This window comes from Schistocerca gregaria, chromosome 1 (genome assembly GCF_023897955.1).
Source record: "Schistocerca gregaria isolate iqSchGreg1 chromosome 1, iqSchGreg1.2, whole genome shotgun sequence".
NCBI lineage: Eukaryota > Metazoa > Arthropoda > Insecta > Orthoptera > Acrididae > Schistocerca > Schistocerca gregaria.
The window spans coordinates 646661094-646685947 of record NC_064920.1 but is presented as its reverse complement, the minus strand read 5'-3'; the positions used below and the strand labels follow the sequence as shown (position 1 = coordinate 646685947).

At 43.1% G+C, this 24854-nt stretch overlaps 1 protein-coding gene across 2 annotated transcripts in view; it reads right to left on the bottom strand.

Annotated features, from left to right (window-relative positions):
* LOC126361083 (cadherin-89D) overlaps positions 1-24854 on the bottom strand; it is a 380910-nt gene that overhangs the window by 153539 nt on the left and 202517 nt on the right. For both annotated transcript variants that reach the window (XM_050007764.1, XM_050007765.1), the window contains exon 3: positions 1162-1292. In XM_050007764.1, coding sequence (XP_049863721.1) covers positions 1162-1292 — 131 coding nt within the window. The remainder of the gene's footprint in view (positions 1-1161; positions 1293-24854) is intronic.

Sequence of the window (24854 nt, the reverse complement as noted above, 5' to 3'; positions counted from 1 at the left end):
CTTTACAGACTGCTGGAGAATACCTTGGGTACCACTATTATTTTCACCCTTTCATTTTCGATTCAGTAATGGTTTGCAGAAAAAAATGGAGTCTTTTGTTTTCCATGATGACGTTGGAAACTGAAGAAGTGAATTAAATTTCTTCTTGCTTAGTAGGCAGATATGCTGACCATTACACCTCCACAGCGTTATGGTCAACGTAGCTGCACGAACTATCCAAGTCAAATACCCAACCCAACACTATTCCAATGTTGGAGACCCCTGGCAATAGTGACAATATAAGGGGAGATGTGAATTGGAGTTTGTGTTGGGGAGGGTACTTGACTTGGGTAGTTCGTGCAGCTATGTTGACCATAATGCTGTGCTGCTGTAACGGTCAGCATATCTGCCTAGTAAGCAAGAAAACGTGGGTTCAAGGCCCGGTCACAGCACGGATATTAGTTCACTTTTTCAGCCTCCGACGTTATCTTAGATAAATTGGAGACTTATATGTCTCAGGGAAAATTTATTTTAAGATCTTTTGCTTTCCGTTGATTTCTTAAATCCGTTTCGTCTTTGTAACTGATTTCATTAATAGTATCTAGCTTTCTTGGAAAAAGCAGTATATCAGTAGTTTGTGTTTGTTTCTCATTGCCCGACAGTTTTTGTCACAGAATAGTTCCTTGTTTCTCCTTAGCTCGAGTTCACGGTCACTCGAAGCTTTGCAAAAAATCGTCATTGCTTTCACTTAAATTACTTTGCTATCAAAACATTAATAGGTATGGCGGTTATTCGTAAATTATACAAAGAATTCAGTGGTGTTATACAAACTGTCGTCGGAAGTGCATCATGTGACCAACACATGTAAAAGCACGATATTGCTCCGCTTGGAAATGACCAAAGACTCAAACTGCAACCTTGAAGTTTATAAATAAATCAATTAAGTGCACAATGATGTCTTCTTAAACAGAATAATGCTTGGTGGTCAAATACAATTGTTTTTTCTTATTATCGAAGCCAGGAGACGTAAACAATATATCAGTATTTGAGAGGACCAAAATAAAAAAAAACATTCTACTATTATTCCCCATCTTACGCCTCGCAGACTGACTTCCAGCTGCAACACACACTCACCTCCAGACTGCACAAAGACCTGGACACACAGTGTAGAGGCTCACCCACCTTGTCTATGGGCTGCAGCGAGAGGCCGTGCCTTGGGTGCACCTCGACCTGTAGCACCTCCCCGCCCACCGGCACGTTCTCCGGCAGCCGCACGAAGCGCAGGTACTCGCCCGCCGGCGAGAACTGGCACCCTGCAACAACACCAACACAGCACCTCACCTCACCTCACTGGAATGTAAGCCTTAAGCGTGCTAACTGATTTACTGCTATACCGTTGTCCTGTAGTACTGCCGAACATCATTATCGTTGTACCTCTATTAAAGAAAAAGCATAGAGTACAGTCTGTGCCTTTCATCTCATATATTTCTGGTGTGGGTTGACGACACAAAGCGCCGCCGTTGTTAAACGAGACGGAAGCGTGAACTTGTCAAAGAGAGTCAGTTTCAATATCGATTTGCAAATGTGACACGCGAAAACTACCACGCTACGGGAAAACAGGTGAAAATTAGGTAGCGGAATGCATTAAGTAGCGGAATGCATTTTTTTTGTTACTTTAACTTTTAGTCGTCATGCTTGATATCACCCACCCACGAATTACACTCTTCTGCTAATCTCTTCACTTCAGAATAGCATATCCATCCAACGACCTCCTGTCTTACACTCCTCCTACACTTCTGGAAATTAAAATTGCTAAACCAACAAGAAATGCAAATGATAAACGGGTATTCACTGGACACATATATTATACTACAACTGACATGTGATTACATTTTCACGCATTTTGGTACATAGATCCCGAGAAACCAGAACCCAGAACAACCACCTCTGGCCGTAATAACGGCCTTGATACGCCTGGGCATTGAGTCAGAGCTTGGATGGCGTGTACAGGTATAGCCCATGCAGCTTCAACACGATACCAAAATTCTTCAAGAGTAGTGACTGGCGTATTGTGACGAGCCAGTTTCTCGGCCACCGTTGACCAGACGTTTTCATTTGGTGAGAGATCTGGAGAAAGTGCTGGCCACGGCAGCAGTCGAACATTTTCTGTGTCCAGAAAGGCCCGTACAGGACCTGCAACATGCGGTCGTGCATTATCCTGCTGAAATGTAGGGTTTCGCAGGGATCGAATGAAGGGTAGAGCCAAGTGTCTTAACTCGTATGAAATGTACCGTCCACTGTTAAAAGTGCTGTCAATGGGAACAAGAGGTGACCGAGACGTGTAACCAATGGCACCCCATACCATCACGGCGGGTGATACGCCAGTACGGCGATGACGAATACACGCTTCCAGTGTGCGTTCATCGCGATGTCGCCAAACACGGATGCGACCATCATGATGCTGTAAACAGAACCTGGATTCATCCGAAAAAGTGACGTTTTGCCATTCGTGCACCCAGGTTCGTCGTGGAGTACACCATCGCAGGCGCTCCTGTCTGTGATGCAGCGTCAAGGATAACCGCAACCATGGTCTCCAAGCTGATAGTCCATGCTGCTGCAAACGTCGTCGAACTGTTCGTGCAGATGGTTGTTATGGTTGTTGTCTTGGAAACGTCCCCATCTGATGACTTAGTGATCGACATGTGGCTGGACGATCCGTTACGGCCATGCGGATAAGATGCCTCTCATCTCGACTGCTAGTGATACGAGGCCGTTGGCATCAAGCACGGTGTTCCGTATTACCCTCGTGAACCCACCGATTCCATATTTTGCTAACACTCATTGGATCTCGACCAACGCGAGCAGCAATGTCGCGATACGATAAACCGCAATTGCGATAGGCTACAATCCGACCTTTATCAAAGTCGGAAACGTGATGTTACGCATTTCTCCTCCTTACGCGAGGCATCACAACAACGTTTCACCAGGCAACGCCAGTCAACTGCTGTTTGTGTATGAGAAATCGGTTGGTAACTTTCTTCGTGTCAGCACGTTGTAGGTGTCGCCACCTACGCCAACCTTGTGTGAATGCTCTGAAGAGCTAATCATTTGCATATCACAGCATCGTCTTCCTGTTGGTTAAATTTCGGGTCTGCACGACGTTATCTTCGTGGTGTAGCAATTTTAATGGCCAGTAGCCTAATTCTTTCCTGACCTTCCGTTCCCTCATGGTTCTTCTACGTATTGTATATTACCCATCTTTTCCTATAGCTTACACTTATTTTTCCATTCTTCTATCATTTTTCATTGTCCAGGGCTTTTTTCAAATCCACAAATCCCGTAGCGGACCTTTGTGGCCGAGTGGTTCTAGGCGCTTCAGTCCGGAACCGCGCGGCTGCTATGGTCGCAGGTTCGAATCCTGCCTCGGGTATGAATGTGTTTAACCTCCTTATGTGTTTAATGTCCTTAGGTTACTTAGGTTTCAGTAGTTCTAAGTCTAGGGTACTGATGACCTTAGATGTTGAGTCCTATAGTGCTTAGAGCCATTTGAACCATTTGAAATCCCATGAACGTGACCTCATTTCCCTGAAGTCTTGCTTCCATTTTTAGTCACAACCGTAGACCTGCTGCTAAGATGAGTTTACATTTCCTAAAACCAGACTGATCGTCATTCAACAGATTCTCAGTTTTCTTTTCCATTCTTCTGTATATTATTCTTACCCGTATCTCAGATGTACAAGCCTTTAAGCTGATCCTGCGATAGTCTCGCATGTATCCGGCCTCGCTATCGTCATTATTGTGCAGATGGTGTTCTCCCAAAAGCCCGATAGCATCCCTCCACACTCAGAGAATCTACACATCAGCTTGAATTGTCAGTTCCTTGCTTCTTTCCCAACGATTTCAAAAATTCCGAATGGATGTTATCTACCCCTTCTGCAAGTTATCTACACATCTGTTAAGCTCTGACTTTATACTACACTGATTCTTCCGCGCAATTCTCTTGAACTACAGTCTACTCACCATTATTATTAAATTGTGATCACAGTACATATATGTTCCCGATATCCTCTACATCTACTGTCTGATTAGGAATCTCTGCCTGACCAAGTTGTGATCGAGCTGAACTCTTTATGGGTCTGCAGACCTTTTCCAAATGCCCATATACTCCAGTAAGATCTTTCTTCTCTTCTTTCCCCTACTACCACGTTCCAACCCTCACAATTACTAGATATTCATCTACATTCATTTACATTCTGAATTATCCAGTCATCATCCTCATATACTTTGTCTATCTCTTCATGTTATGCTTATGACCTCGACATATCTGCCTGAATGTTGCTGTTGCCATTGGCGTTGACGTTGTCGTTTATGGCGACAACGACTCTCTCTCTGAGGTATTCAAAGTAATTCACTCTCTGCCCCACCTTCCTACTCGAATGAATCTGACTAATGTTATACTCTTTCCTGCTGGTGTTGATGTTAGCCTTATTCGTCTGCACAGAAATTCTTATCTTTTTTCCCTTTCTTTCACTGATTCCACTATATTTAGACTAAGCCTTTGCATTTACCTTTTCAGATTTTCTAGTTTACCTACCTCGTTCGAAGTTCAGCTCGGTCTCGTAGCATGTTACCCTCTCTTCAGATTTTTCTCTTACAGTCGCAACCCTTTTCGCCGGCCGGGGTGGCCGAGCGGTTCTAGGTGCTACAGTCTGGAACCGCGAGACCGTTACGGTCGCAGGTTCGAATCCTGCCTTGGGCATGGACGTGTGTGATGTCCTTAGGTTAGTTAGGTTTAAGTAGTTCTAAATTCTAGAGGACTGATGACCTCAGATGTTAAGTCCCCTAGTGCTCAGAGCCAGTTGAACCATTTGAACAACCCCTTTCGGTGGTCCGCTCCCGGAGATATGATCGGGAAAAAAATCTGGAATAATTTCCAATGGAGAGATCATTATGACACTTTTTTAATTATAAGCCACATGTCCTACGGGCGCACACGGTGTGTCTTTAATGCATTGGTTTTCATTGCCTTCTGCGTCCTGATGCGGATGTCGGAAACAAACATGAAGTTAACTCATAAAAAGGAAACGATGCGGGGGAGCTTTACTTATCATCATTGCGTGTCGGAGTAACAATGCAGTCAGTATTCTTGTCGGTACTGACCGCAAAGAGATGGTGAAACATGTGTAGCATGACTATGGAGGAATTCTGAATTGTTTAGGGTGGAACTGATACTAAGCAATTTTCTGTAGTAAATGAATTCAGGACGTTTCAGATAAAGTGCCTGTGTCTGAACCTTACAAAATAATAAGCGAAATGATTATTTCCTTAGGCAGCTAAACGTGAGAAACGTTTCTCTTTTCAGCGGAGTTACTGCAATTTTATAAACAGAAAATTACTTCTTCTTTAAATCAAATTTCTATCAGTTTCAGTTATGGAGCTAGAAACAATCAAAGTTTTAGGAGTGGGAGCAAGATGCTGAACATAACTGACTGTGTTCACATGGATGTTCTGGTGGCGGAATATTCATTTAAGTGAGATGATCAAGTGAGTTTCTTTTTTTTTTTCCTTGATTGAATTTCGATTTCCCCCCTCCCCAAAAAAGGGGGGGCGGGCTGGCAACAGCTTAATATGCCGCTCTTCAGCCTTCAAAAGAGTTAAAAAGATAATGAGAAGATAACAAACAATAAAAAGAGGCAAAAAAACGGTGACTTTTTAAAAACTGTAAAATGGCGGAAAGTTGTGGAAGTTAAACACAGGGTTGTTGACGCTAATTAAAACACACAGTAAGTAGACAGGCACAATTAGAAAAACACGGCGACAGTTTGGTTTCTGTTCGCAACACGTAAAAAAGGGGACACGCAACACTGAACACTCACGTAAACACCGAACACCACACTATGGAGTAGGCACGATGATGACACACTGCAGGCTAAGGGGGGAGTACCCGGACAGATGATGGGGAAAACCGGGGGGGGGGGGGGTGAGGAAGAGAGGAGGATAGGATAGGATAGGATAGGATAAAGCAAAACTGGGGGAGGAGCCGATAGAAGGAGAGGACAGGACACATAAAAAGGAGGGCTGCAGGGAGTATGCGAAAAGGAGTGGCGATTCAGAAGAGTGTCCATTTCCCTAAATGTAAATCTAATGTGTGTCAATACTAGGCAAGTGTAAGCGTCTTACGAGGCCTGTAAAGAAATTTAGGAGCTGCGTATTGATGTAGTTGGTGCCACGTGAAGTACAGTATTGACACTAGACCCGCAAATTTACACTATGTGACCAAAACAGTCCAGACACACCCCAAAACATACCTTTTTAATATTAGGTGCATTTTGCTGTCACCTACTGTCAGATACTCCATGTTAGCTACCTCAGTGTCACTAGATATCGTAAGAGGGCTGAAAGGGGCACTCTGCGGACGTGGTCAGGTGACTGGGTGTCACTTGTGTCATACGGCTGTACGCGAGATTTCTACACTCCTAAACATCCCTAAGTCCACTGTTTCCGATGTGATAGTGTAGTGGAAACGTGAAGGGACACGTACACCACAAGTACGGGTCTTATTCGACGATATTTCTTTTCAGTATTATGCATGTTTAAGAAGGTTCCACCATCACTGCGTGTACACTTGCTTCCTACAAGTAAGACCGGTCTGTCTGTTTTCTCCATAAAATGCTGCTAGTAGGAAATATATCGGGTTTCCATCTCAACGATCTCGCGCATCAACTGCAGTAAATAAATATTGCTTCGCAAATATCCTAAAGCTTGATTACTCTGCCGTGACCAAAGTAATACCGGAATATTGAACAGGCTATTAGCTGCGTTGCTGCACCTTGTAGGTGATTCGCCGTGGCCAACCGGGTCGCGTCCTGAACCTCCTCGCACAGACCGGATAGCGTTTCCCACGTCCTACCTGTGGAGAAACGGTACTGAACGAAGTCCATATCCGGGTGAAATTAGATTCTTATCTCTCTTCCTACTGAATAACAGTATAGGCATTTTATTTCTTTCCATTTATGAAACTGGTAATCCGTGTATGACTCATGTTATGCACTGTGGAAACAATAATCCACGACGAATGAGATAAGATGAAACGTAAAGAAATTTTGTTACGAAAATCGGTTTTTGAATTAAAATTTAGACTCTATTTGTCGATCGCATCTGAGTGCCTTCCCGTTACTTCTAGTCATCACGTAATACAAGGGTAGTGTGAAAAGAACTACGCCTGTATTTTTATGGCAACAATTCACCAATTTCGATGAAGTTTCCGTTTAAGTCATTGCTTTTGTTCTGTTTCTACGGCGAGTAGATTCCATTCTTAAAATGTACTATGGGAGGTCTGCAAAATATCCATCTCTTCAGCATTTACTGGCTACTAATTTCTTTATATGCGGAAATAATCGGAAGGATCCACATGTGCTGAACCTTTGTGATTTCAGCTAATTCAAGTATCCTCCTTACCAACCAAGATCTTTCTCTTTTCATCAGATGGTGCAGTGTACACAAATTTTTGTCTCCCTTAGAACTCTCTGTGTCTTAGAATACCACTTTTTGCACATATATATCCACTTTGAACCTGCCATTGTCGTTATTATTATTATTGTTATCAACAGCAGTAGTAGTAGCACCTCTACTAGAATTAAGGTTATTTTCTAGCTCTTGGTCGGTACCCTTAATCACTATGTTCTTACAAAAATTGAAATCATTTTATTTCTATTTATAACATTTTATTTTATTTATTATATTAAGTGACTATAATGTCAAAATATAATGCATGTTTGGAACTCTGGTGCGATGTAAGAGAGGGCGTCAAGGCCGTAGTACGGTCAGATTAAATACATGAATCAATGTGAAACTTCCTGGCAGATTAAAACTGTGTGCCCGACCGAGACTCGAATTCGTGACCTTTGCCTTTCGCGGGCAAGTGCTCTACCATCTGAGCTACCGAAGCACGACTCACGCCCGGTATTCACAGCTCTACTTCTGCCAGTATCCGTCTCCTACCTTCCAAACTTTACAGAATCAATGTGATTACAAAACAAATGTATCCTTCTTTCTGTTGACATATCGACAACCATTCAGCTCGAGCAGTGCTGTTACATATGTAATGTGAATGTTTGCCCCTCTACCCTAATTCTTTCCTACTGACTTTCCACGAGGGCTTGAGTACCATTATGTAACTTAACGGGCATCTCACTCATTACCGAGTGAAGCCAAATGTCATGTCAATTTGTTATGGCAAAGCCGTATTGACAACTTTGCGTACCTCTTCTGATATTTAATTGTTCCTTTAGACTGTATGGACAATATGTAGTTTATTATAGCAAAATAATTAGCTGATGAATCATTGAACGTGTGACATATTAGAAAATTCCAGGAATTCCCACATTGCGCAACGGGAAAAACAAATTGTGCAGTAGTCATGTATGATACAAGTTCCTAAATGTTTCATCAGAATGGAAATGCTTTCTTGTTTACGGTTTTGCAACTCAATCAGTACAGACGGAACTCTTATAGGGCCACTATGCTGTCCGTTTGTCTGTGTGACTGACTGTTAAAAACCCTCTTTCTCAGGAACGGGTGGCTGTATCAAGTTGAAATTTTTATCACATACTGAGGGCTATGGTCCCTTTGCGGTATAATACATAGGAGCTTGTAAGCCAATTCAATCAAAAACTACGACCATTATACCACATACTTTGCTGGTCGCAAACAAGCTCATCGAAACCTACAGGGTACTCCCCCGTTGATCTATAATCAAGAAACTTAGCAAAAAGGTAGATTTCACAGTACAGCCAAGGAGCAAAAACGGAAGTCTGACTCTCTGTCTCTTCGTCCATCGGTTTAGCCCCTTTCTCTCAGGAACTGGTAGACTTATCACGTCGAAATTTGTATCGCACACTAAGATCTACATGCCTTTGGTGATAATAATAAATGTAAGCTTCTAAGTCAATGCAACCAAAAGGTACGACCATTTATGTCAAATATTTTGATAGTTGCAAACTCACTCTTCAATACCTGCGGACCACTTACCGTTGACCTAGAATCCTGAAACCTGGCAAGAAAAAACCCGAAAATTGTTAATCTGTTATTATATCTCACACGAAAAAGTACTTGTTTTGTCAGTCGCCATCCTACGTCAAACTGTAAATTAAAATAATCGGTAGTTATGCATTTAGGCTGACTGGGTCGCGCTGGTAAGAGCCAAACGTCAGGCAAGAAATGGATTTATTGCAGTATAAAGCGTTACGGCTTTTATCCATCATCATATCCCCAGGAGCGATTACTGCACGTAGATACGGCGTTTTACATACAAATGTGTGTCTGGTGATGGATGAATTCCGAAAAGCTTCATATAGCAATAAAGACATTTCCAGCCTGATATTCGAGTTTCACGTTTGCGACCAGACAGCCTGAATTGGGGATTGGGTTGTTTTGAAGGAGGAGATGAGACAGCGAGGTCATCGGTCTCGTCGGATTAGGACGTGGAAGGAAGTCGGCCGTGCCCTCTCAAAGAAACCATCCGAGTATTTGCCTGGAGCGATTTAGGGAAATCACGGAAAACCTAAATCAGGATGGCCGGACGCGGGACTGAACCGACGTCCTCCCTGAACTGGGAACTACTGGTTATTATAATACTGGGCGTCTGCCTCCTGCATGACTTTATGACGCATTCATATCATTGAAATTAAATATTCTCGAAAATCCGTGGGACCGGTATCTTGGGTTTCAATGTCGATAACACGCAAAAATAGTAAAAATTCTCGATTCCCGGAATGGACGAACTGTCTGTGTACATAATGAAGCCCGTGCGGAGCCCACAGAGCGCGTGTCCTGCTCGCACCTGACCATTTTCTCCAGCATACGACGTGGATGCGGCACAGCGTGAATGACAATGAACGCGTACGTAGTTCCAGGAGCGGTTCTTTAAAGACCCGTTCTGCTCAAATCACGTAATGACAAAACAGCTTCCACATTTGTTTACTCGGCAGTTCATTCGAACGGGAACTCTTTGCAGTAGGAAGACAGTGAAAGCAAAAGCTACTTTTTATGAACAGAGAAGCGAGGTGAAGCGGTAAAAGGTGTCATTTACGGCAGAGGGAAAAGCCTCTGCGAAACCGAATGCTGCGCCAAGGCCAGACGACAGACGGCTGAGTTTAACGCGGCGAATCGAAAACGATTCGCTACAGCCGGGCTCAGGGCGGAGTTGCAGATGACCCGAGTGAATGGCGCTTTTAGAGTTGCGCAAGAAGAGAGCGGTAGAATTTACCAGCAATAATAGTCAAGCAACGAAAGCGAAATCCGCGTCAAAGCACACTCACTCTAGGAACTGGGTATCGCATTCAGCGTGCCTTAAAATCTGTCACATTTTTCGAGCACTGGTGAGTGTTTTTATTTAACTGAAAACAGTAGATTCGCAAAAACGTAACGGATCCTGATACTCATTCGCTTTGCGCTCCCAACAATCACTTTCCGAAAAGATATAATTTGTCTAACAAATTGCAACTACAGTTCTAATACATACGCCTTATGACAGGTGGTACACAGCGCAGCTGTATCATTCTATTCAGTGCTTGTGTCACTCATAGGCAAGAATTATTACCACCAGTCTCCAATACTTTCAAATTCTCTAATTTTGCCATCACATTGAGCTATGTTTCGGGGAAGAACAATTTTGTTTCGTATTGTGACACCCTGGAATTTTAGGCATAAGTATGATGTCTTCTACGTAGAGATTCCCACAGAAATCTACCTACCTTACTTTTTATGCTACACATCATTTCGATTGACTCTGTAGACACTTCGAGTCCAGTAAGGCTTGCATCTGCCTCCGGATTAAATGACTTTCGAAGTAAGTGTAGCGCTATGTAGTTTTTGCGCATGCCTCTCCCCTGCTTTTCCCATGGGTGATACGTCGCAGGACCCCTTCAGAGCTGGGCGGTTTAGTATACCCGCTCGCTTTCTTTTTACGTCACTTTCCTTCGTTAATTAAAGATATAGATTACTTTTTAAAATTTTTGATTGTTACTGTTGTTTTTTTACCATCAATAAGCTCACAATATATGATTGCAACAAGTTTTATATTGTGCATAAGCCCACAGTAATTTTATATAGATGGTCAGGTGGCATTCCTTATGGATATCGGGCACCTCGAAAAATCCACTTTTATTTGTGGTGCACCGCTATTCACAGCTTGTAACCACAGCATATGATCGCATAGCTTATACTACATACGCTATCCAGCGACGAGACACGTAACTTTGTAGCGGGTCTGCCGCCTATGTGTCAACACTCCGCCGCCAGCGTTGTGCCGCGCGGCAAGCTTATGAGAGTTATGTTCACCACCCGCACGCATGAACGACACGAGAATTTTATCAAATGTGTGCATATTATCAACTGTGTGTGCATTTTATCAGGTGTGAGCATTTTATCAACTTTATGAATATTTTAAACTTGATTTTCCTCAAGGTATGTATATGTGGGGAGGTCTAAAATGGTTCAGATGACTCTAAGGATTATGGGACTTAACACCTGAGGTCATCACTCCTCTAGACTTAGAGCTACTGAAACCTAACTAACCTAAGGACATGACATACATCCATGCCCGAGGCAGGATTCGAACCTGCGACCGTAGCAGCAGCGCGGTTCCGGACTGAAGCGCCTAGAGCTGCTCGGCAACAGCGGCCGGCATGGGGAGTGCCTTTTATGCTTTGATTTAACGTAACCTAATATGGCAATTTTATAACACGTTCCATGACGTACGTGGACTTTGGTATATTTTATGTAATCTGTGATATGAATTGTGTAACCGCCCCCCCCTCTGATGTTTCCCTCTTAGATCAGATATTGCCAGCACTAAGACTGTCAAAATCGACCATCTTGGAACAATAAAAGGGTCTACACTGCTATCGCAGCGTGCGAAGTGTGTTCATTCCTCACACCGAAAACAGCTGAACACGTCTGTGGCGCTGATGCACGGAGTAAAATCGAGATGAGTCCAGCAAAACTTTCTGCTGTGTTATGCGGTTGTGCAGAATGTCGAACAGCACTGAAGAATTTGTCGTAGAAGCGTCCTACAAGTGAGCCTATTAATTAATGAAGTACAGTTCAGGTTATTCCAATGAATTTCAGTTTAGCCTCTGCCATTACCAGAAATAACTTCGCATAAATAGTTGTGCATCGCTTGCATATCTGCTATCGTGTGCGAAATTATTAGTTTCACAGGGAGCAGGGAGTGACATAAAAGTATCTTTTGGAATTGATTGGGAGTGGGAGTCATGAGTCTTCTAACGGGTACCATGACTTTCTCTCTTGTGTCAGCCTCATCTCACAGAAGCACTCACACCCAAGTCGTCAGATATTCAACTGATGTATTCTAATCTAATGTAAAAAAAAAAAAAAAGTTAAGCACTTCGTTGCTAGTCAGTTCGGGGTAAAACCTCGAGCTTTCGAGTATTATCTCCATAGTCTTTGCCATGAGCAACTTAATGTCACAACTGCCTTTGTGGTGGCCGTATGTAGCCCATAGATGGCTTCTGGTTAGTCGGAAATTATGTAATACTGCTGCGTGTGGTGTCAACGTCCACACTATTGGCAGCACCACTCCCGTACTAACGTAAACCTGGCGACGAGTACCTGTGTCTCTTCTCTGTATCGAGAGCTCGCTTCCATGCACCACTAAGATTGTATCCGCTGTCACGGTTGAAGTTCTTCCCTCACATTCTTATTACCGAGCGAGGTGACGCTGTGCTTAGCACACTGGACTCGCATTTGGGAGGACGACGGTTCAAACCCGCGTCTGGCTATCCTGTTTAAGGTTTTCCGTGACTCCCTTAAATCTCTTCAGGCAAATGCCGGGATGGTTCCTATGAAACTGCACGGCCGGCTTCCTTCCCCGTCCTTCTCTAATCCGATAGGACCGGTGACCTTGCTGTTTTATCCTCTCCGCCGGCCGCGGTCGTCTAGCGGTTCTAGGCGCTCAGTCCGGAACCGAACGACCGCTACGGTCTCAGGTTCGAATCCTGCCTCGGGCATGGATGTGTGTGATGTCCTTAGGTTACTTAGTTTTAAGTAGTTCTAAGTTCTAGGGGACTTATGACCAAAGATTTGAGTCCCATAGGGCTCAGAGCCATTTGAACCATTTTTTTTATCCCCTCCCCCAAATCAATCAACCAGCCATTCTTATTACTACAACTCCTTTAATAGCAGAATGCCTGCATGTATGGGACTGGGACAAAATACGGCCTGGGACAAAACGTTTATTTCTTCAAGATAATTTTGTGTTTGTTTGTGAGGCTGTGCTCAGCAACTGCAGATTTCTCCAGTTCTCGATATTTAATACGCCGTTGATGTTGTGCAGGTCATGGTGCCCTTCACTGCTAGTACAGGTCCCATGGAAGGCCAGGTGGATGTCCCTTATAGTATAACACTGCCGCCATCAGCCTTCGTCTGTTATTGAAGCAGATGAAGGATATAAAAGAAACTTCCACTCTGTAGCCGTTGCAAGGAAAGTTTTTGGAGGACCATAGTTGTTGGCTGCGTCAGGACTCACTCCTGATCTTTGCCTTGAACACCTCAGTAGCTCAGTGCCTCTCTCCTACGCATCCAACACTGCTGAAACAGCTGCGTTTTCCGCTGGAAGATGCTCGCGGAGAAAAGCTGTAAATGAGATTTTTAAAATGTCCGCTGTCCTAACAGCTCACAAAGTCTCTATTACGTCTTTCCTCTCAGAGCAGCAGTGCAGTTAGGTGTGAAGTAGAGCTGGGAAGTAAGGGAGAGCTATGTGCTGTGGATTCGAGTCACAAAATCTCATAGGAAGTTTTCGCCTGTTAACAGCAGGAAAAAAAGCAGTGATGTTCGTTCAGAAAGCAAGGGTAGTGCACTTTTTCGGCATCGCAGTCATCCAACGTTCACGCAGAGGACGGTGGCACGTTGTTGGACAGGCCGCGCACCGTGCGTATCGCACGTAGATCTCACGCCCACTAACGAAAGCTGCGTTGCCCGGACCGTTATCTGTGGCCACCTCTCGCCTGTTATTTTTTATGACCATTCCTCCCGACAATCTCCAAAGCGACCCGCCGCCCAGTTAAGAACGTTCATAAAGCGCTGTTACTAGCGGTATCGCCCCCTCAGTGGATTTGCCATTGCAGCCGCTCACTCCGTAGCGGTTCCACACAGTCTCAGGTTTTACGTCCGAGCATTACTGTCATACGAATGAGTTGCGAGTTAAATCAGCTTGCTGCGGCAGTGAGATAAGGCTGACTTTGTTGTGAAACTACTTCGTTAGGACAGTGAACTGCGCTCACGATAGTCTTGCTCCAGATATGGAAAGCAACAAGCCACTATATTACTTTCTCTGAACACTTTCATTCGTCTACGAAGGTGTAACGCATCTACTGTATTATATGAGACCAAAATGTAAAAATGTGAATGTAACAGTTTTTGGTGGAGATAATGTTACCTTAAACTATAAATCCACGCTACTAATCATCATTGTCTGGAAGATGACTGAAAACGTACCTGAAACATTGGTTTATTATGCAATATAACGCAGAGTTATATATTGATGGCACCACTTCCTTTACGTAAAAATTATTTCAAATGTGTCTTGTTATCACAAACGAATTTTCTTTCGCTCATCAATACTATAAGGCGCGAGGATTTCCTTGCAGTAAACGAGTCAGTGGAACAAATAAATACAGATACGACGGGGACAAGAATGTGTTTCGTAAGAGGTCTTCGTCATTCTACTAGAAGTTTTGCACTTCACTGTGTAGTAATAAAACATCGAAAACGTGACCTACATTTCGATACAAGCAACAGCGCTCAAGTGGTGGTATAATCCCTGTTCAATCTAGATGTCGAAACAAAATCGTGAAATGTCGTCTTTGGAAACAAAAGACTATTACGTACTTTGCTAAAGGCGATATTTTTCCTTCAAAATACATTTTTCTGGAATAAGTATAACATTCGAAGCAATATTACAAAATTATTTATTTATTGGTTACATGATACCTGGACAAAGTGTAAATTTTACTGGTCATTTAAAAACCATTAGCTGCCCATTGTGGTGAAATTGTAAAAATGCATTGTATTATTCTTTGCTGATTATACGACATATACTTTGGCAACCAGTTTTGGCCAGAGAAGCGGAAATATTTCTTCTTGGTCCCGGTCATACAAAATATTTCACATCTTGCTTTGAAATACATAATTTCAGCAACATTTTATCTGTGTAATAACTGGCCAATGCAGTTTTTTTGTCAGTCTCTTGACCGGTTTGATGCGGCCCTTCCGAACTTCGTCTCCTGCATTAACCTCTTCATCTCTGACTAGCACTTGCAACCTACGTCCTCAATCATTTTTTGCGATGTCAGTGTAGCGTAAAAATTACGTTTCACATTATCTAATGGCACTTTGTGCAAAAAGAGGAATCTGACCGAATACGACCTTCGCTGTTTCACACAAACAGTGAAATTTTTTAGTGATACGACATTGGCCTTGAGAAAATAAGATATTAAATGAATACATTCCAGGTGAATTAAAAAACGTTCGGGCGATAGTGAATTGCAAGAAAATACAGTTCATTCAAACGGGTGCAAAATACCGTAAATAGGATGCGCAGAAGGCCCCGCTCAGTCGATCGTCAGCATCGGAACTGTTGCCAACGAGTCAGGTGGAGAGCTCCACTACCAACGACATTCAAAGTTAAAGATGCCACCAGTACAAAGCAGGTTAACGGGGAAAGTTCTTCATAGTCAAAGACACGAAATGGTTATAAACGCCTAGGAAGATAGAAGCTGTGTTAGGTGATCCACTGAAACTAAAATCCACATTGAAACGAGTTGGCGAAGCGACTGGTGTATCGTTGAATTCCCTTCGGAAAATGAAGAGAGAACTGGAAAGATTCATGGCTGGTGAATCCTCAACATTTTCAACACCTAATTAGGAAAACCCCAGGAGATCTTAGAAGTCCAGTTACGACCGTTTCAATGAGCACCTCGTTTGCCGCTTGGTGAATAAACTCTACATTACTGATAAAAGAAGGCCCACTTTGAAGGAAACTCATAAAAAGGGACAGTTTAATAAATCTGCGAGGAAGTATAAATACACTTCATAAAATTCTTCGCATTCTAGGATTTAGATGTAACAAGCCGGCGAATAACCAAAAAGTGCTCCAGAAACAGAGTAGTTCATGGGCGTAACGAAGTATCCAAGAGCGTAGACGTGAGTTAATATGCTCACAGTTTACACGCGGCCTCGTGCTGTTGGAGTGAGACTACACGACAGAGTCCGTTGAAACCTCTCTCGAAAGGTATGGGGATCATCATCATGCATGCTGGTGGGATGGGCGCTTTTGTACCGAATGCCTATGTAACGTTTTGTTGTGGGCTGAAAACAGGGGGTTATCAGAGCGACGTGGATTTCTCAAATTATGAAAAGTGTCTCAGGAGGGGATTAATACTTTATCTACTACCTTACATTGTCCTCATTACAGTTAACGCTACTTACCGCAATACGCAACTGACTCATCCTCAAATAGTGAATTTCACGAGGAGAAAAAAGGTGTCCTGGTTAGCAGAAATAAGGAATACCTTTCCACAAAGCATGCTGAGACCATAGGTGTATTCATTGATCAAAATGAAAATGCCAGGGCACATAGATTAAAAAATATATGTTTTAATCCAACGGGGTCATAAAGAGTTAGGACTTCTTCCATACTAACCAGAATTGAGCCCTTCAGTGCTGATATAGACAAGGGTAAAGAAAGGCGTTTCTGAACGTAACATGACAGTCAGAATGGACACATTACTAGAATTTACAGTTGAGTAAATTTCTCGACTGGAATACTAGTAGAAATACCATGAGCACTCAAAGAAAACTGAAGAGCTGTGCTTTTCAAATGAAGGTTCACTGAACCAAGCGCTAGGGATAACCATGTATGTGGGAAGTGGTACAGACTCGAATAGAGGTAGTCACAGTGATGGACTCAATACTCATTCCGCGAGTGAAGAGAACAGTGAATCAACTGACACTACCACTGGAAGCGAAACGGACACGGCTAATGAAAATGAAGAACTATTTTCTAAATGTCTTTTGTATTTGTAATGTCTAAAGATCTGTTAACGTCTTCTCAACAGTGAAGCCACTTTTATGATCAAGTTCTTTTCACACGGCTACGCTCGTAAAACAAATCCGGACGTTTTATTATGTATACTCCTGCCGCCTCTGATCTTTTTGCTCTTCCCCCACACGGCAATGCGTCTTCCCCTTTCTTGTATTTCGCCTTCTACGAATACGAGTATCCTCCTCCGTTTGCGTGAAATGTAGCTTACAAACTGACGCCATTACGTCACTGGGACCGCGAGTTAGACAGCAGAGAATGTGTTGCTGGTGGAGCACATTGGTCAGCTAACAGCGGGGCTGTGGTATGTTTCAATACAAGACAATTGGTACCACGACTCTCCTATCCAATTCTTTCAGATACTCTTCTTTGGGTTGAGAGAGATATTCTCCCCCATATTAAACTGATTACAGCTTCTGCTGAAGGGCTTAAGACTGATAAAAGCGATTCTAAGCAAAGTAAATTACTTACTGCTCAGCCTCATGTATACATTTAAACATAGAAAAATTTATTCAGCCGGCCGGTGTGGCCGTGCGGTTCTAGACGCTTCAGTCTGGAACCGCGTGACCGCTACGGTCGCAGGTTCGAATCCTGCCTCGGGCATGGATGTGTGTGATGTCCTTAGGTTAGTTAAGTTTGAGTAGTTCTAACTTCTAGGGGACTGATGACCACGGATGTTAAGTCCCATAGTGCTCAGAGCCATTTTAGAAAATTTCTTCATGTCGGTGGTATTCACTATACCCAATCCGAATGACACCATTTGGCAGAGGATGACATGGCGTCCGGACACCATCATGTGATCCTCTAGGCCTGATCGCACACTTGCTTTCCTTTTTTGCTATCAGTTTCCCACCTGAAAAGAAAGTCTTGGTAAAGCGACGCGCTCTCTCGAATGTTCTTCTATGTGTTTAATTCCACACTTATCAACAGTGTCACTAAGTTAACTACATAACTTTCATTTCTGTTTATCTCTGGATTTATTGTGCTCGACTGTTTTGTTGCTTTTAATGCTAAGGCTACAAAATTCCTAGGAAACTCACGTCTCCAGTAATAAGGTACCAATTTTCCTCTTTCGGAGGCATTAATCGGTATTGGTAAATGGAAAATTGTACTGAAATGCAGGAGGATCCGCAACGAATTCACGCATGGTGCAGGGAATGGCAATTGAATCTCAATGTAGACAAGTGTAATGTGCTGCGAATACATAGAGAGTAAGATCCTTTATCATTTAGCTAATTTATAGCAGGTCAGCAACTGGAAGCAGTTAATTCAATACATTATCTGGGAGTAGGCATCAGGAGTGACTTAAAATGGAATGACCATATAAAATTAATCGTCGGTAAAGCAGATGTCAGACTGAGATTCATTGGAAGAATCCTAAGCAAATGCAATCCAGCAACAAAGGAAGAGGGTTACAGTACGCTTGTTCGCCCACTGCTTGAATACTGCTCACCGGTGTGGGATCCGTACCAGATAGGGTTGATATAAGAGATAGAGAAGCTCCAACGGAGAGCAGCGCGCTTCGTTACAGGATCATTTAGTAATCGCGAAAGCGTTATGGAGATGACAGATACACTCCCGTGGAAGACTCTGCAAGAGAGACGCTCAGTAACTCGGTACGGGCTTTTGTTGAAGTTTCGAGAACATACCTTCACCGAGGAGTCAAGCAGTACATTGCTCCCTCCTACGCATATCTCGCGAAGAGACCATGAGGATAAAATCAGAGAGATTAGAGCCCATACAGAGGCATACAGACAGTCTTTCTTTCCACGAACAGTACGAGACTGGAATAGAAGGAAGAACCAATAGAGGTTCTCAAAGTACCCTCCGCCGCACACCGTCAGGTGGCTTACGGAGTATGGACGTAGATGTAGATTGTTTCTCGGTTCCCTTTGTCACAAATGGGATTAAGGGCATCTATTCATGACTTAGCACAGTGCTGCTGTGGCTCCCAGGTAAGAATGGCAAGACGGTCACCGTGGTTCTAGCCTGGAACACTGACTCACTGCCTGAGTGGACGTATGGCCGGCTGGCGAGGCCCCACGTGCACCGGGGCCGGCCGCCGGCGACCTGTGGAGTCGATCGCGTGGCGGCAGCCACACTCGCCTCCAATCGCTTCGTTACGAAGTTCCCCCAGACGCTTACAGCCGCAGCATTCCGGACAAGGTCCGCACGACATCTGCATAACAATGGTGGCGATAGTTACGAGCGGCCCGCCGGAATAATGGCCAATAAAAACGCCCTTCACTGCCCGGCCTAGTTTACATGCCGTTTTATGTGTACACAGTCGGAATGAAAGTCACGGAAACACTCTTACCTGCTTGCAGTAAAAGTGACGGGCCCTTCACTCCGGCCGCTCACAACTTTTGTAACGTTTGTCCCACAGACACGAAAACGACTGCATGAACACTTCCTGTAACACACGGCAAACATCCTGAACGAAAGGGGACACGAGAGGGAACAGTCTGACATCTTCGAAAGCGAGGTCGTTAGGACGGAGAACAAGCTCCTGGTATGGGAGGAAGAGGAAGGATCTGCAACTCCTCGTGAAACTCAGTTCGCTCTCTTCGTTCATGATATCCAGAGCGCCGTAGACAATGGCGCCTAGATTGGTGACTGTTCCACACAAAAAAGTACTTATTACGGATCAGATTCCAGGCTGGATTCAGAACTATATTAAAGTGTGAACTCAACACTACGACACTACGATCTTTACGGAAAAAGATCGTCAGATATGAAGGTAACGTCGGGAAGACTCCGAGTGAATGTTATAGTACTGTCAATGTTTAAATTATACACTGCTGTGAAAAACTAAAGGACGAAAATAACTTTCGCGTCATGTGCGACACCCAAGTTAACATAGCTAGATGAAACTTGGGCGATACATAGAAAGAAATCCCACTGTTCAGTACAGTATAGTAAAGTAGAATATAGAAGGTATCTGAAAGCAATAAGCAATGAGGCGAACAGAAATGACACTTTTACTCAAACACAAAAAACATACCAAAATCGCCGCGATTTATATCGGTCCACTGGAGATTACAAAAGGCGCTCTTAGTAGCGTGTGTGATCACCACGAGCAGCAATTCGTGTTGTTTACCTTGTTGTCATTCTGAGAGCAACTTTGGTAAGGAGTTCTTGTGACGGGGCGCTCCATTCCTCCTCCTTCAACACGGTTTACCACTGTTGGATCGACGGTCTCCTCAACGCATTCCACATGTGCTCGATGGGATTTAAGTCGAGCGAATGGTCTGGCCAATTCTTTCACTCAATATCCTCTCGTTCCAAGAGCCCCACAACTGTGCTGTAAGTTTCGGTCATACACTGCCATCCATAAAACTAAAAAATGGTTCAAATGGCTCTGAGCACTATGGGACATAACATCTATGGTCATCAGTCCCCTAGAACTTAGAACTACTTAAACCTAACTAACCTAAGAACATCACACAACACCCAGTCATCACGAAGCAGAGAAAATCCCTGACCCCGCCGGGAATCGAACCCGGGAACCCGGGCGTGGGAAGCGAGAACGCTACCGCACGACCACGAGATGCGGGCACGATAAAAGTGAAACCAGAGCCGAATTCACCCGTGAAGGGATGCTTATGGGGAAGGCAAACAGTGTCATAATAACGATGAACGGCGAGCGCCCATTTACAAAGATTTGGAGGTCAGTACAACCATGCAAAGTTATGTCTTCCCACACGCTAGTACCTGCACCAACAAAACGTTCATGTCCGACAATGTTCGTGGGTCCTCTGCCTTATGACGGTACGTCCAGCATCACGGAGACGTTTACTGTTGAAAAATTGAGAGCGTACATTTAAAAGAGAGTCGAGCAACGTATTACTCGTATTTCCTTGATAAACGTCTCTTGAAGTGATCACGAAGAGAAAGTCATAGAAATTACGGCTCTTATGGAGGCTTACCGACAGTCATTATTCCACCGCACAAGTCGCGAATGGAACAGGGAAGAAGAAAAATAGTGATCTCAGAAGTAACCTCTGCCACACGCCCTAAGGTGGTTTTCGGAGAATAAATGTAGATGTAGATGGAGGATGCAAATCAGCAGTACTTTTTTCCCTCCTCTTTTTGTTACCCTGACATTTCTCGGCGCCTGTGTGTACTCTTGTACAAAAGTACTAAAAATTATCAGAGGTAAATGAAGATCATTAATACCTAAACAGAGACTCTCAGGTTTGTCATTAGATAACAAAAGAGAGAAAAATAGATTGTCTTATGCAAAAGACGGAATTATAAAAATCGAAAACTGATATTTGATTTATCTAACCAGCCAAGTTACGTTCCGCTAGAACCAAGCTAATCGTACACTATCTGTAGCCTCAGTCTGCCAAGACACCCAAGACAGAAGTGACGTAAGTTCCAGTAAAATGTAAGTACACATATTACATTCCTCTTATGGTTTAAACACTCGTAGTCTGTATGTTTAACACATTTAAGTACATCGCAAAAAAAAAGAAAAAACTATAAATGGAAACGATTTAATAAACATTCACACAAAATTTTAGAAAAACATAACCAAGGAATGAAAATTTATAAAAAATCTTTATTTTCAGGCACATTTTACTGCGACTAAGGAGTCTGTAACGGGAAAGGAATAAAACTTGGTTAAATCATACAAAAGGAAACAAATATACTGAAATACTGAAGAACGTGAATATATATTTTTGTTTTAAGAAAGAGTGTGTAACATAGTGTGGGTATATTGAATATCCCAACATGCTCCTCAACAGACGGCAAAAAGTTATGAAATGTAACTACTGAAGAATATCACACATGCAGTACACGGTCATATACACCGTCATCAGATCATGAAGTATTATGAAATCTATTCAAACACAGAGGGATTTCCGTCATCCTTAACCACTACGCCAACTCATTAAATCTTCTGACGAAATATCTCAAACACGGCAGCAGAAGATAAGTTAATAACCTACTAAAAACTCAATGCTTTTACTTTAATTGTAATGAATATTTCAAAAGCACTAACTATTTCAGGAAGTAGTGATGAGAACAGAGTGATCTACATTGTTGGAAAAAGTGTCATAGTTTGTATATTTTTCAGTGTTTCATCCACTTCAAATTACCTATGGAAAAAAATCTACCAAAAATGATCTGATCCACAACAAAGTATCTTCCTCTGACTCACGAAACAATAGAATAATTTGTAACGACGTACTTAAGCATTCACAGCTCCCACAACCGACTTTACTGTACTTTGCAGATTCCTTTTCCATATTAAGTTTTACAGTATGGAACGTTAATGATCGTATGAATTAGTTAATGCCTTGCTTTTGGTATTTGCTATAATTAACTTTTTTATTCCATTGCTATTAAGTAATAACAGTTTGTTATTCAACAACATCTCGAAATTTCGCTGGACAAAAACAGATTGTTCCGAAGCTCCGTCATCGTGAAAGAGGATTCTCTGTTTTGTAACTAATGACTGGTATTCCACTTCCTGGGGACTTATTTTGTTCGAAATGTCCGAACGTGACTTCTCTCAGAAATACTGGTACAGTTAAATGATATCTATCAAGTTTCACAAAGAGAAGAAGGTGAAAACAACAGATAATAGTAGAATGCAATTTTCTTTAGACTACCATCTCCGTTACTGATGTCGGTATCATCCGAAGAAAATACATGACTATCACTTAACATAATTCATGGAACTAAATTCAATTGGCAGCCAACCATCGACGAAATCGCAGCTGTTTTGCTGGTACACTCAACTGTAACGTCTTCAACAACCGAAAATTTGTTCCATCATTATGTGAATTTTTCTGCTTAAAATCTGTTGCCATGAGCTAACACTGCACTGAATTATGACGATTTATAGATCACTTTGTGAAATTTAGACCTCTGACTGTAGGACGTTTTCGCCTTCTGGCATGAAATGCAATTCAGTTCACTGGGATACACGTGCATTTGAAAGTACAAGGAATGAAAACAGTGAAATGAAATACCAAAAGCAAAACGTTCATGATGGAGTTAACATTTCCTGACTGCTGATACATCGGAGGAGCATACAAAATGTGCTTCCTTGGTACAAATCGTGCCCTATCGCCCAATAGATGTTTGTACTGCGGTCTGCCGCATTCACTGTATTTCTACTCCTTCTGTTTATCTATTGGAGAATGCTAGCTGTAACCTAAGTCCAGACTGTCTTCTACTCACTGTGAAGATTAGTGGGAGTTCTGTAATGCTCTAGTGGGTATCGTCATCTACATCCACATTTGGCAAGACACTTCAGGACGTGTTGTGTACGTGAAGAACATACGTCTGTATGTTTCCATATAACCAATAAATTCTCTGGTTTTACCATCATAGACATTTCGCGAGATCTGTGTGAGAGGACTCAATGTGTTGGCTGACTCTTCTCAGAACGTACGCTCTCGGAATTTCAGCAGTAAACGACTCTCTAGTATCTGCCACAGAACTTTGATGACCGCAGTTTATCATGCTTACTAATCAACCCTATGAAGAAACGTGCTGCCCTTCCGTGGTCTGTCTCCTTTATCAGGCCTTCGTGGTGAGGGCCCCAGATGGAAGGTTAATTCTCAAGAATTGGTAGAAGGAAGGTTTTTGTATGCTGTCTTTCATAGATGTTGTTGATCGTTCCAATACATATCGCTCAGGACATAGACATTTGAAAGTTGTGAATTTTAGGTGATTTATAGCCACCCATGTAGTCACACAGTAATTGTTTATAGTAATTTTTCATTGCAGGGTGTCACACGTACTTATTGGGTAGGTAAACTACCTGTCCCTGCATCTGTCATCTATCTTCTATAGGACTTCCAGCTCACTGATCTCTCGATATTGTGGAGCATAACGAACAGCCTCATAGAGTGAAACTTCCTGATTGATTAAAACCGTACGCCCGACCGAGACTTGAATTCGGGACATTTGCCTTTCGTGGGCATGTGCTCTACAGAATGAGTTACCCAAATACGACAAACGCCCCGTCTTCACAGCTTCACTTTCGCCAGTACCAGATCTCCTACATTCCACTCTTCACAGAAGTTCTCCTACGAAACATGCGAGACTGGCACCACTGGAAGAAAGTGATCATGCTTGGTAGCTCACTTGGTAGAATACTTACCTCAAGAGGCAAAGGTCCCGAGTTCGAATCTCGGTCCAACACACAGTTTCAATCTGCCAGGAAGTTTCTTCCCTGCGCACACGCCGCTGCAGACTGAAAATCTCGTTCTGTTTCATAGAATTTGCGAAATTTGCTTAACTGCAAATTTCGATGATTTTATGTGCTGTGTCGTCCGAACAAGACACAGTCAGAGCAAACGCACCACAGCCGCAAGATGGGAGCTGGTGCCAATGCCATGGAGACACCCCACTTGCGCGAGTTCCACCAGCGCCACGGAAGGCGCTGAGGACGAAGATATCGACTTCGCCTCGACCAATTGCCGGCCGAGTACAATCCGTCAACGTCCGGGCACCAAGGGGGAGAAGTCTTCTCGGAAGATAGAAGAGCAGCTCTCGCCCACTTGGTTATAGATCATCTTCCAGGCCTGACTTAGGGAACGTCCTTTAGTGAACTCTTTGAGGAGAACACACAGATATTGTAAATTCCATTTGTTATCTACTATGAAGTCTGCCTACAATTATTTGCATTTGGACACTGAGGGCCTTTCTTGTGCTATGTTACAAGTAGCGTCCGCCCCCGATAGCGGAGTGGTCAGCGCGACAGAATGTCAATCCTAAAGGCCCGGGT